General features: G+C 36.9%; 1 protein-coding gene and 1 non-coding gene across 2 annotated transcripts in view; one reads left to right on the plus strand and one right to left on the minus strand.

Moving 5' to 3' along the window:
- Window positions 1-1,050: 1,050 nt before the first annotated feature.
- Styx (serine/threonine/tyrosine interacting protein) overlaps window positions 1,051-13,352 on the minus strand; it is a 44,860-nt gene continuing 32,558 nt past the window's right edge. The window contains exons 10-11 of the mRNA XM_008839570.3: window positions 6,011-6,104; window positions 1,051-2,990 (exon numbers count right to left, since the gene is read on the minus strand). Coding sequence (XP_008837792.1) covers window positions 2,917-2,990; window positions 6,011-6,104 — 168 coding nt within the window. The 3' untranslated portion in view covers window positions 1,051-2,916. The remainder of the gene's footprint in view (window positions 2,991-6,010; window positions 6,105-13,352) is intronic.
- LOC115071452 lies at window positions 13,029-13,135 on the plus strand. Its single transcript, XR_003850538.1, has one exon. It is a non-coding gene; the product is annotated as a U6 spliceosomal RNA (small nuclear RNA).

Here is a 13,352-nt window from a genome sequence, read left to right on the forward strand (position 1 = left end):
TTTACTAATGGGAAAAAATAAATAATTGAGTTGAAGCTATGTTTTAGGTTTATGAATTAAATGTTATTTAAAAAAAAAAAACTGCCAGGTAACTGCTCATTTACTTTACATCAAGTTGAGATCCTAATATATATATACATCTCAACTTTATAATTATTTTATAATTCAAGATTGGAGTTAAATACTTCTAATTCACTTGAATTACCATAGTAATCAGACAATTAGGAACCTTATGTTTTCTTACAAAGGACATGCTTAACATTTTTTGACATTACTGCTAAACTCAGATTAAGGACCACCCCCCCCCAAATGAATATTCTACTCTAAAAGTTAAGTGCTTGAAAGTTGGCAGCAAACACACTTGAACATTTCTACCAGAGAGTAGGTACAAATAAAGAACTACTGCCTACACATTTAATAGAAATCAACATGAACCAGTTAACAAAGTTGTATCTGTTTCACACTTTCAAAATGGGCAGTAATGAGGTTCCCTGTGTTTTGATAAAAATTTACTTTAAATTCTGTGCCCAGATTACATATTTAATGTTAAAGCTAAGGTGTCATATACCTCATTTAAATTTCTGAGAAAGTAAATCATGATTGGTTAAGTTTATCATAGCTATCACAAACATCACTAGAAATAAAAGAACCTCAGAAGTAGAATAAAGGAGTATATAAAGAGTTACCAAAAGAACTAGTTGGACAGTAAGTAGATAAATGGATCCAAGAAAACAAACTTGCAGTGTTCTTAAGAGGAAAAAATAAATGCATGTCTGTCCACATCAACAGTATACTCAAGATGATGGCAGTTCCTTTTAAAGGATGGTAGTCCCTAGGTTTGAGACTTGTCTTCAGTATATAGTGCTGGATAGGCACTTTATGTGAGAACATAGAAATGATAGTGATTAGAAAAAGTGGAAAGTTACTAGCTACAAATTACTATCAATAACTTAATTTGTATTTTTGGCCAGACTCAGACTCCCAAGGGAGGAGTATGTATTTTTATGAAACTTTAAAAATTCTCAAAATGCCTCATTTTTAAAATTTAACATTTTTAAATTAAGTATTTTGAACAGAATGTCTGCTCAGTGAAGCATCACAGACTGATTTGATTGCAAGAGAGATCTTTGCTGACCTGTCCAATAGTGATGTGTATCAGGAAAGCTGTGGTATCTGGTTCTTTACCAACTAGAATTTTTGAACAACCAGTGCAATCTTGACTCAACTAGACAACTACACCAATCACACAACAGAATACTGGATCACAATGCTGTTTTTAAGAGTGGTAAGATAGAAGGGATGGGCAGTCAAAACAGGAATTCCACATGGGTCAACAGGAATTACCTCTGCCAGTAATTCTAATATTCACTCTCCCACTATGCTGCATAAAAGCTTTTCCTGTATTACATCATACGGAGGAAAGCAAAGCAAGTAACTAGGTGTAGTAAGTTACCCTGCATAGTGCCTCTTGGTACTAAGGAAATGCATGGGTATTATTCCCATCAGTAAAGCACCTCAAGAGAGGACTGAGAAAGTGAAATATAAAGGAGTTGTTTGTGCTACCCTAAAGTTATCAACTACAAAAAGTTAAAAACACTTCTTCCTTCCCACACATCACACTTAAAATAGCAAAATGGTTTTTGTAGAACAACTTTTATACATATAAATAACATGGAAAACTTAAGATCCATAAAGTGACTTTGCTAATGCAAATTATGGGTGAAGTTTGGATTAACTAAATGTGAACGGCAGACTAAAACAGTAGTTTACAATACACTAAAGCCAGCCACCTATAAATGCATCTTCAAAGCAAAGCTGTCAGCTGGAACAACCTCACAGAATCATTAAGACAACAGAAAATGAAGAAGTAAATGTTCTATATTCCAAATAGTTCAGTAATATTTCTTCAAGCTTCACAGATTGAGTTTAAATTAATTTATGGTTTAAAAACAAGCAATTACAGAAAAATGTTAATAATTTCACTGTTCTATATACTAATTTAGAGGTCATGAGGATTAATTGTTAATGCAAGGCACTTTTAGTTTGGGGGGGGACTTCATTTTGAAATAAAATAGTGCTACATTGGTTTATTACAGTCTACTTCGAACCATTTTGGACAAAGGTAAAAATGGCTAAGCAACTCTGAAAAGAACAAAATAAAGCATTTGGCTTAAATAAAGAATAAACAAAAGGAAAAGCCTCTGGGGAATTCTAACACTAACACTACCTTTAAAGTAAAACATCTTTCTTTGATCATTAAAACTTTTTCTCCTTTAGAATAAATTAGGAAGGCTATTGGAAAGGAAGCATTAATTAAATTAGAAAAATAAGGGTAGTTGGCTAGTCATGATTTAAGAATAAGGAACTAAAAGTTTTTTTTAAAAAGGTGATTAAGTTATTGAATTGTACTAAAAATGGGGCCAAGTTCTACATTTTGTTAATGTTTCTGTAAGAGGCTCCATCATAAAACTGAACTGTAAAATTCTGTTTAAAATGTAACACATAGAACACAAAATGAATTTTTAGCAAAACCTCATGAAATTTTTTTGTTATAAATTACCCCCAAATTTATAAACAAATCCCCCTAACTTGCATTTTGTTTAAAGTAATAACTTTATATCATACAAATAAATTTCAAGTATGAAAAGTGCATTATTGCAATAATACCTCTTTGCAAGTCCAAAATTCTGGTTTGTAATAAAATTGTAAATTTTTTTAAAAAGTAAAACCATCAATGCCATCTACTGCAAAAGTCCAACATCTTCTAAAATGTTGCCCAACAAGTTGCAGAAACATGTCTGGAAGCAACATATAACTGAAAAGAAACTATTTGTGTTTTTACCATTTTATATTATTATCTCTAGGATTTTCTCCTTTCCAAATAGAATTCAGATCCTATGTAATGTTCCTCATTGGTCAGCCATTCTGTGCAGTTGCCACTTGCATGCTTCCAAAATCATCATCTTCTTCATGTGTTCTCTTCAAACTACCTAAATGTTATTGAACGAATAGAAAAATGAAAACCTACATAAATCATATTACAGACAATAAAAATTTGTCCAATTATGTATGCACTATAAGAATTTCATGATTGAATCAGCAGCAACCTTTAGTAAATTCTTTGTTGTAAATGCCAAAATGACATATATTCCATCCCGAGTAAATAATGTCTTAGTATTACATATAATAAACACTCGTTTTCAAAATAGTGTGATGATAAAACTTTTAATGAGTTGGGGGCTGGAGAGATGGCTCAGCGGCTAAGAGCACTAACTGCTCTTGCAGAGGACCCAAGTTGCATTCCCAGCACTGACATGGAGGCTAACAATCATTAGTAACTCCAGTTCCAGGGTAATCCAACGCCCTCTTCTGACCATAGGCATTGCACAACACTGGTGCACTTATACACATGCAGGCAATACACCAATATACATAAAATTTAAAAATATTAAAATGAATAAACTTTTAATGAGCTGATGGTGTATTGTTTGACTAACAACCTAGTGCTTTTTAGGCAACATAAAAATGTGGTTCAGGACATAAAATTTAATAAATGAATTGTATTTATATGGTTTTTGATATATTTTGTTTTCCCGACTGCTATTACGAAGAGGAGCTGAAAACAAAAACCCCTTCTTGAAAGGGTCTCCCTATAGCCCCAGCTGGCCTAGAACTTGCAATGTAGACCAGGCTGGCCTCAAACTCACAGAGATCCACCAGCCTCTACCTCTAGAGTGCTGGGATTAAAGGCGTGTGCCACCTGCCTGACTAAGCTGCAGTTTTATCTACAAGTTGTAAAGTTGGGAGCCAGGAAAGCATGTAGCAGATAAGAGATTTTATTTACTCTACACAAATATCCTACAGAAAATCAGAAATATTCAGAATTATCTCTAAATGTCCCATAGTTACTTAGGTTCAGGAAATCTGAGTCTTAAAGGAGGGGAACCTTAAGGAACAGTTAAACTGACAGTCTGCTATGTATTTTCCCTAATGATATGGCTGTGAGTCCAGGCCCATAGGGTTGTACTAAGTCACAGTTAATTTAGATGGCAGATTCAAACATGGAACTATTGTTTCACTGTAAGATTAGTAAAGATACAACTTTATCAATAAAGTTGAAAGAAAACATCCTCACCTTAAGGCCAATACAGATGGCACCTGAAGTATGTTTAAGAATAGGAAGGATGAAGGCGGGAGGCGGGTGAGGGTGGGTCGGAGGGAAGGTGGGGGAGGAATATGGACCCCGAGTGTTTAAAAAAAAAAAAAATGAAGATGAAGAACTAGAGAGATAGCTCAAAGGTTAAGAGTACTGGCTGCTCTTGCAGAGAACCAGGATTTGATTCCCAGTACCCACATGGTAGCTAACAATGTCCATAACTCCAGTTTTCAGGAATAGGGAGAGTGAACATGGTGCATTTTGGGTGAGAAAAATGGATGCTGAAACACCATCAGTTTTCTGGAGTAGATATGAAAAGGAACAATGTGACACAAATTGAAAATACCTATGATAATCTTTACTACCTATGGCTATAAAATGAGAATCGCTTGAGACACTGATTTTGGACATTCCAGTTTGCAATTTTGTAGGAATGAAGTCAGTGAAGTCTTTGGCAAAACAAAATGTGATTACAAGCATCTTGAAAAAAGTGACCAAAATGTATAGAAAAGACCAAGAAGCTGGGCGTGGGGCGGATCCCTGTGAGTTCAAGGCCAGTCTGGTCTACATAGTGAATTCCAGGAGAGCTGAGGCTACAGGGAGACCCTGTCTCAAAAAGACCCCCCAAGAAAGTCTGGATAGGAGGCTCATCTAGACCTAGCTAGCCTACATTTAGGGGTTCTATTCAAAAGAGAAGGAATTTTAAAGATGCTGGGAAACAAAATGCTACAGTATTTAGAAGAGATTAGGGTGAGATGGCAAAGGAAAGAAAAGAGTTGAGGATAATTAGGAAGTTGAGCCCAAGAGATGAATGTCTAGTCTTATCACTTTAGGTAGTATAGAACAGTGGTGACTTCTGGGCTGTGCTTAAATGCCAGGTCAACACCATGCATGTACCCTGTTCTTGAAAGAACTATTAACAAAGGCAGTAAGGTTTTGAAAAAGGAAGATAAAAATTTAAGAGTTGGCTTAGACTGCTAACTTTGAAAATGAGTGGATTTAGAGAATCATAGTAGTGGAGAGATCAAAATAGTAGTAGTGAGAAAAACTGAGGTAGCATCATATTAGTCATGTAGTTGAAAGTTAACTCTTTTGTTTTCTGTTTGTTTTGATTTTTGGTTTTGTTTTTTTGAGACAGGTTCTCCCTGTAGCCCCAGCTGGCCTAGAACTCACTATGTACACCAGGCTGACCTCAAACTCACAGAGATTGGCCTGCCTCTGCGTGAGGCATGCTCGGATTAAAGGCATGCCTGGCTCTCTCTCTCTCTTTTTGGTTCTGATGGTCTCGATGTGTAGTCCAGACTGGCTTTCTTGAACTCATGATTCTTCCACCTCTATCACTCAGTGCTGGAATTATAGACATGTGCCACCTCCAGCAACTTTTATTTTTAATATCAACCAAGTTATTCAAACTACTCTTTAATCTTTACAGTATTTGTACTACTAATACACTTAAAATTAAACCAAGTAAGCTGGGCACTTGGGAGGTGGAGGCAGACGGCTCTCTGAATTCCAGGCCAGCCTGGTCTACATAGTGAGTACCATGCCAGCTGGGGCTACAGGAAGACCCTGTCTCAAAAAGACAAAAAAAAAAAAAAAGTAATAATAATCCAAGTAGACATATGATCTTCCAACTGGCATTTTTATTGACTAAACACTGTGGTATGTACATGTTAGAGGCATATTGTGTGTTCAGACATAAAACTAATTCTTTTGAAATTATTTTAGTTTTCTGAAAGTTCCTAAACAATTTAAACTGTTCAGTGTAACTTAGGAATAATGGATGCTTTTCCACTTTTTTTCTCCCTCTATTACCTTTCACTTCAGTTTTCCAAAAGAAGAAAAACTCTTTACCTGTGGTGCCAGAATGAACAGATAAGGACCGTTCTATCTGGAGTGGTGACATCATCTGTATTGTTAATTTTGCTAAGTAGATGGCTTCATATTCCTACAAAAAGAGTTTAATTAACTCAGATATACATTTGTATTCTTGGATACACAAAACAGTGATTAATGTGTACATTATTGGTATTTTAGTTAGTAGTCAAAGGGCTGGTACCATACTGTGGCAAAAGAAATAAAAAGGTTTAAAATTCCTATCTAATATTCCCTGTTACTCATCACTATCAATCAAGTCATGCCAATAGTCAGGATGTGTCCTCTGCCACTGGAGACATTAACTATAATGGTCTAATTCTGTTAAAACAGTCTCAGAATGGTTCTAAGAAAATAATGAAATTAGTGCTTTAGTGTTCTGTCTTTGAAATTCTTTTGTTGTTTTAGAGATATAGTCTCAAGGACCCCAGGCTGGCCTCAAGCTTCCTATTTAAGCAATGACTGGCTTTGAACTTCTGAACTTACTGACATTACAAGTGTACAACACCATTTCAAGCAAATGCTAGTATGTCAAATACTTTATTTTAATGGTATCAGGAACTGAGGGTTTGTCCATGCTAGGAAAGCAATCTACTACTAGCTACATTTTTATTTATACTCATTCTTCCAGTGATACCACTTTTAATAACATCTATATACTTTCAGTCCTTACAATATAGGATTCTGTTCCCTGAACTCCACATGTAAGTATCTGCCTGTTTCCTGACCATTCTCTTAAGCTTGATACGATCAAACGCTTGGGACCTACAGGTGTAGCTCTGTAGTAGAGCACTTGCCTACCATAGGCAAGGTCATCAGTTTAATGCCCTGTATCGGAAAACCAAAATAAAAAATCCCTCGATTTCACTTGTTGTAATCCATCTCATATTTTCTTCCTTATCAGTAAGGGCTGACTCATCTTGTTCTGGCAAAAGATTCATATTCATCATTTCCTCTCTTTTTAAAAAATATTTTATTTTTTAAGGGCTGGGTGTGGTAGCGCATGCCTTTAATCCCAGCACTTGGGAGGCAGAGACAGGCGGATCTCAATGAGTTCAAGGCCAGCATGGTCTACATAGTGAGTTCCAGGACAGCTGGGGCTAGAGGGAGACCCTGTCTCAAAAAGACCAAAAAAATTTTTATTTTTATTTTATGTGTATGAGTGTATTGCCTGCATGTATGTGAGTGCATCCATATCGTGCAATGCTGTGGAGGTCAGAAGAGGACTTCGGATTCCCCTGGAACTGGAGTTAAGGACAGTTCGTAGCCGCCATGTGGGTGTTGGGAATCGAGCCTGGGTCCTCTGCAAGAGCAGTCAGTGCTCTTAACTGCTCAGCCATCTCTCCAGCCCCATATTTCCTCTCTTTTAACATCTATATCCAGTCTAGCATCAAGTCTGGTCAGCTAGCTACACCTTCAAAAAACCCCAGCACCCAATCTCTCACCTTTTCCCAATCTTTTTACATTTTATTTATTATTGTATGTGGGGGGCATGCATAGGGGTCAGAAAACACCTTTGTGAAGTCTTTTCTCTCCTTTTACCTCCACAAGGGTTCCAGAGATCAAACTCAGGTCCTTGATCTTGTATTGTCAGACAGCAAGTCCATTTACCTGCCATTTGACTGGTGATATATAGTCTTTACTGGTCTACTTGCTTCTGGCAGTTGCCCTCAATTTTCCCTAGTCTATACTGAATGACCTTATATGAAATCACTCCTCCACTTACAAGTTAAAGACCTTATTCACAATGGCCTATATAAAGGACCTTGCATGTGGCCCTTTATCTCTGATCTCATCCTCTACTATCCCATTTCCTTTGTTCAGACACACTGCCCTCACAATTTTTAAAACATGCTATGTCTACTTAAAAGCACTTGCACTTACTATTGTCTTTACCTAGAAGTGCTTTCTCCAAAATATTTCAACAATTTCTTCAGGTCCTTGCCCACATACCACTTCTAAGTTTTTTTCTGATCATTCTTTAAAAATTTAAATGCTTGCCAGGCGTGGTGGCACACGCCTTTAATCTCAGCACTCGGGAGGGAGAGGCAGGAGGAGCCTTGTGAGTTCAAGGACAGCCTGGTCTACATAGTGAGTTCAGGTCAGCTGAGACTACAGGGAGACCCTGTCTCAAAAAGACAAAAAAATTAATTAATTAATTAATTAAATTCTTGTCCCATCCTCCTTTTCTTAAACACTACCAATGTTATCTCAGTTCTACTAGGGTAAGCTCTGAAGTCAAGAGGCTTCTTGTTCTCTGCTTTACTGCCAATGCCTAGGATTGTGCCAAACTAACATTTCAAATGTAGCACAGAGCCAGGCACAATGGTGGATACCTCTAGTCCCAGCTATTTGGGAGGCTGAGGCAGGACTGCTTCAATCTAAGAATTGGGGGACTGCTTGGGCAACACAGCTAGACCCCATAAAACCTACAGCTTGGGACATGGAAGACAAATTTGAGGAAAAATTAAGCAAAAGGAGAGAAAAAAGAATAAAGTGGAAAATAATTAAGGAGAAAATGACAGCTATGATAAAGTCTATCTTTAAAAGAGGAATACCAACAAAATGAAGCAAAATACCAACAACAAAAAAGCCAAATGCATAAAGAAAACTTGCTGTAAAAAAGGAAAGGCAGGAATCTGCAAATGGCAAGGGCACATCATGCTTCAGAAAATTCTGGTTAATAACCAGCAAGATACATTTTTTTAAACTGCCAGTGACTGAACCTAGAGTTTTAAATAAGCTAGGCTACTATTGTGCCACTGATTTACATCACCAACCTCAATACATATCGATATTATTTGTGAGTATACATGTGGAGACCAGAAGTCAACTTCATGTGCTGTTTGTCAGCAACCATCCACCCCATTTTTAAATTATTATGATTACATTTATTTATTGGAGGGTTGCTTGTACCATGTCTTCTGCACTCGTGTGTGTGTGCACGTGTAGATCAGATAACTTGTGTAAATTACCACCATGTGGGTTCAGAGGATAAACCCAAGTCATCAGGCCTGGTGGCAAGAAGTTTTACCTCTTGAGCCATCTCATTGGAGCCTAACTTGCTTTGTGAGACAGGTTTCTCAGTGGACTGGAGCTTGCCAGTGAGCCCTAGGGAATTGCACTCCTTCTTCCCCCCAGCACTGAGACTAAGCACGCATAACCATGCCTAGCAGTTCTTGTAAACTTTTTTTTCTTTCTATTATGAGACAGGGTTTCACTATGTACTTATGGCTGGCCTGGACCTCACTATGTAGACCAGGCTTGCCTCAAACTCAGAGATCCACCTGTCTCTGCCTCCTGAGTGCTATAGATTAAAGGCATTTGTACCACATGGGTGCCTGCTACCTGTGGAGGCCAGAAGAGGGGTTAGATCCACTGCAACTGGAACTGGGGTTGATGATGTGGGTGCTGGGAACCGAAGCCCGGTCCTCTGCAACAGCAGCAAGTGCTCGTACCCACTGAGCCATTTCTCCAGACCCCATGCCCAGCTCCTTTTCTGTGTGGGTTCTGGGGACTGAATTCAGGCCCTCATGCTTACATGCCAAACACTTTACCAAGTGAGTCATCTTCCCCGCTCTCAATAAAACATCTTATGTTTCTCTAAAAAACATTCTCTCTGTCCCAAATAAAGTCATTTAAGGAGGAAGTTTTTAAAAAATTACTTTGCCTTCATATTTCTGTAGATTATTGTAGAAAATGTCAAAGCCATTAAGATAAAAAGTATTAAGCAAAAAGTTTATTCAGAAGTCTTTCAAACATATAGGCAATAGAAAAATATTTTTCAACATTTGTAGGCTTAAGGAATGTAGTTTCCATAAACTCTTCTTGGAAATAATGAACAAAGACAAGCTCTATAGAATTCTAATATAGAGCCAGGCATGGTAGTGCACGCCTTTAGTCCCAGCACTTGGGAGGCAGAGGCAAGCAGATCTCTGTGAGTTCAAGGCCAGCCTGGTCTACATAGTGAGTTCCAGGACAGCTGGGGCTACAGATAGGAGACCCTATCTCAAAAAGACCAAAAAAAAAAAAAAAAAAATTTCTTATATAGAATTAAGGATGAACACCTAGAGAACATGGTTCAGAATAGTATGCAGATACTTTAACCTATACTGTGAGTGCTAGAAAATGTAGAAAATATACAATTATGAGAAATACAGGAGGCAATATAAGATGAATCTATATTGGTCAATACTGTTTAAAGTACTTAAATCTGTATTTAGCTAGGATGTAGCTCAGTTGGAAAGTGTTTCCCTAGCATGCTTTGTAAAGCCCTAGGTTTGATCCCTAGAACTGTAAAAAAACAAGCATACAACACAAACAAAATAACCCTCAAGCTATACCAAAAGGTTTTTTTTTTAAAGGATTTATTTAAGACAGCACAACATAAAAGATGAAAGTTTGTCGTTTCAGTAAATGAAAATGGGACAAACACAGCTACTAAGGAAGATATGCTCACACTGGATCAAATACTAGAAACGCGTCTAAACCAAGGTTAGTTAAGAGGGTTGAAAGAAAAGGAAAGAAAACCCCACAAAGGTAAATGCAAGCAATCAAAAAAAGTAGAACTTACAATATTAAACAACATTAATTTCAAGGGAAGATAATTGAAAGAAAAATAAAGGGCTCATTTAAAATAAAGACCTAATGAGTTTTTATGAGTCAAATAATACAGGAAAGAAATAATAAAAAATTATAGCAAACAAGCAAACAAACCCAAACAAAAATTAGAGGAAACACAAGATAAATAGACAATTCACCTCTCTCAGCCTAAGACATCAAGGGAACAAAAATATGTTGGACTCTATCTCCTCGAAACAGAACACAACCTCTTTTCAAATGCTCATGAAATATTTATGAGTATATATCAGACCACAAAAACATCAAGCATTCAAGAAAGAAGTATTAGACACAAATCTCTGACCATAATGTAAAAGAATATGAACAAAAAATCTCAGGCACATTGGATTAAAAACAACAAAAAAACGAACCGGGCATGGTGGCTCACACCTTTGGTCCCAGCACTTGGGAAGCAGAGGCAAGTGTGTTTCTGTAAGTTCGAGGCCAGCCTGGTCTACATAGCGAGTTCCACGTTGATACAGGGCGATCCTATCTCAGAAAAGACAACACCCCCCGCAAAAAAATGAAAAAAAAAAAAAAAACTAAAACAATTACCAGCATTGAAAAATAATGACTATAAACTTACTATTATTATTTTGTCTTGAGACAGGGTCTCCTTGTAGCCCCAGCTGGCCTGGAACTCACTATGTAGACCAGGCTGGCCTTGAACTCAGAGACCTGCCTGTCTCTGCCTCATGAGTGCTAGGACTGAAGACATGCACCACCATGCCTGGCTAGGGTTATTCTTGAGCTGAGTCTGAGTCCCCTGTGAACAAGGGCCAACCCATCCCAAAAAAAACAACCCCCCCCCAAAAAAAATAAAAAAAAAAAAAAAAACTAGACTATCAAGCTCTAACAGTAAAAACAACAAAAACAAAATAACCACGTATCAGAATCGATACTAGAACTGACAAAATGTGAAACAGATAATTGAGTCTCTCTCTTTTTTTTTTTTTTGGAGATAGGGTCTCACTAAGTAGCCTTGGAACAGGCTGGCTTCGAACTCATGGGATCTATCCACCTGCTCCTCCTCCCGAGTGGCGTACACCACCATGCCTGGCTCAGTCTTCAATTCTTGAAAGAATGAAAAGAAACTAGCTTTCAACACAAGAAATTCAAAGAAGAGTAAAAGCAGCAGCAACCAGACCCGAGGAAAACAAGACAAACAAATCAGAATAAGGGCAAGTATTATGAACCAACCAGATCTCAATAAATAATACACAAAATTAGAAGCAAATAGAAAGATGAATACAACCAGAATGCATTACTTAATTCTACAATAATTTAGTCAAATGAATGTTTATATAGGATAACACCATTCAAAGTGATCTAAGAAAAATCAGAAAAATCTAACCAATTTAAGAAATGGGAAAGTTGTCCAAAAACTAGCCCAATCTCATGTGAATGAATGCAATAATAATGACGGAGTTAAAAGAAACATCAAGTTTGGATGACTTCTTCAAAGTACAGTATACCAAAGCATCAAGAAGCAGATGCCAGGGCTGGAGAGATGGCTCAGCGGTTAAGAACATTTGCTGTTCTACCAGAGGGTTCAGGTTCTATTCCCAGCATCCACATGGTGGCTAACAATCATCCATAACTCTAGTTCCAGGAAATCTGTCATTCTTTATATGCAGTCAATACACTCATACACATAAACTAAAATGAAATTAATAAGTATTTTTTAAAAAGCAGATACCGCCATCTAATTTAAATTGTTTAGGAAAACAGCAGTTCTGAAAAATCAGAAAACTTTGATGTATACTAAAATGAGAAAAAGGTAATATAGGAAAAATTATGAACCAATATAATTTATTCAACTGATTCTAAAATCCTGAAAAGGATATTAGTAAATAGAATCAATAGAATCAAGGAATTTATTAAGTCTACCATAACCTACCAAATCTCACCAGGTAAACTGTAGAAAGAGTATTGGGGATCTTGAGCAAAAAAACTATAAATTATTTCTATTCAGTATTTAAAACCAAATGGAGTCTATTTCTAGATCAAGAGGATAATTCAAATATTATATTCAAATTCAATACACCATATTAATGACTTAAAGATATTAATCTAAATGCTTTTTTAAGAAGTTTAACAAAGGAACTGATAGATGCTAACACATATACAGACTGCAATAAAGGCAGTAACACTAAAATCAAGAACACATGTAAGGGGGCCGGAGAGACGGCTCAGCAGTTAAAAGCATGCACTATTCTTCCAGAGGATCCAAATTCAATTCCCGGCAACCCTATCATGCAACACACAACTGCCTTTAACTCCAGCTCCTGGGGATCCAATGCCTCTGATCTCTACAGGTAACTATTCTATATACATATACCTACACACAGACACACACAATTAAGAAATGAAATATGTGCTCGCTTTGGCAGCACATATACTGAAATTGGAACAATACAGAGAAGATTAGCATGGCCCCTGCGCAAGGATGACACACAAATTCGTGAAGCATTCCATATATTTACTGTGGAAAAATACAGCTATCTCAAGAATGTAAACAGAAATAAAAATGACAGGATTCAATACTCATCTTTCATTAATAACTTTAAATATTAACGGACTGAACTCCCCAGTCAAAAGACACAGACTAGGTGAATGGATTAAGAAACAAACCCATCTTTTTGTTGTCTGCAAGAAACTCATCTCACTTTCAAGGACAGACACTATCTTAAAGTGAAAG

Source organism: Nannospalax galili, unplaced genomic scaffold, assembly GCF_000622305.1.
Source record: "Nannospalax galili isolate Female #2095 unplaced genomic scaffold, S.galili_v1.0 scaffold336, whole genome shotgun sequence".
NCBI classification, from domain to species: Eukaryota; Metazoa; Chordata; class Mammalia; order Rodentia; family Spalacidae; genus Nannospalax; species Nannospalax galili.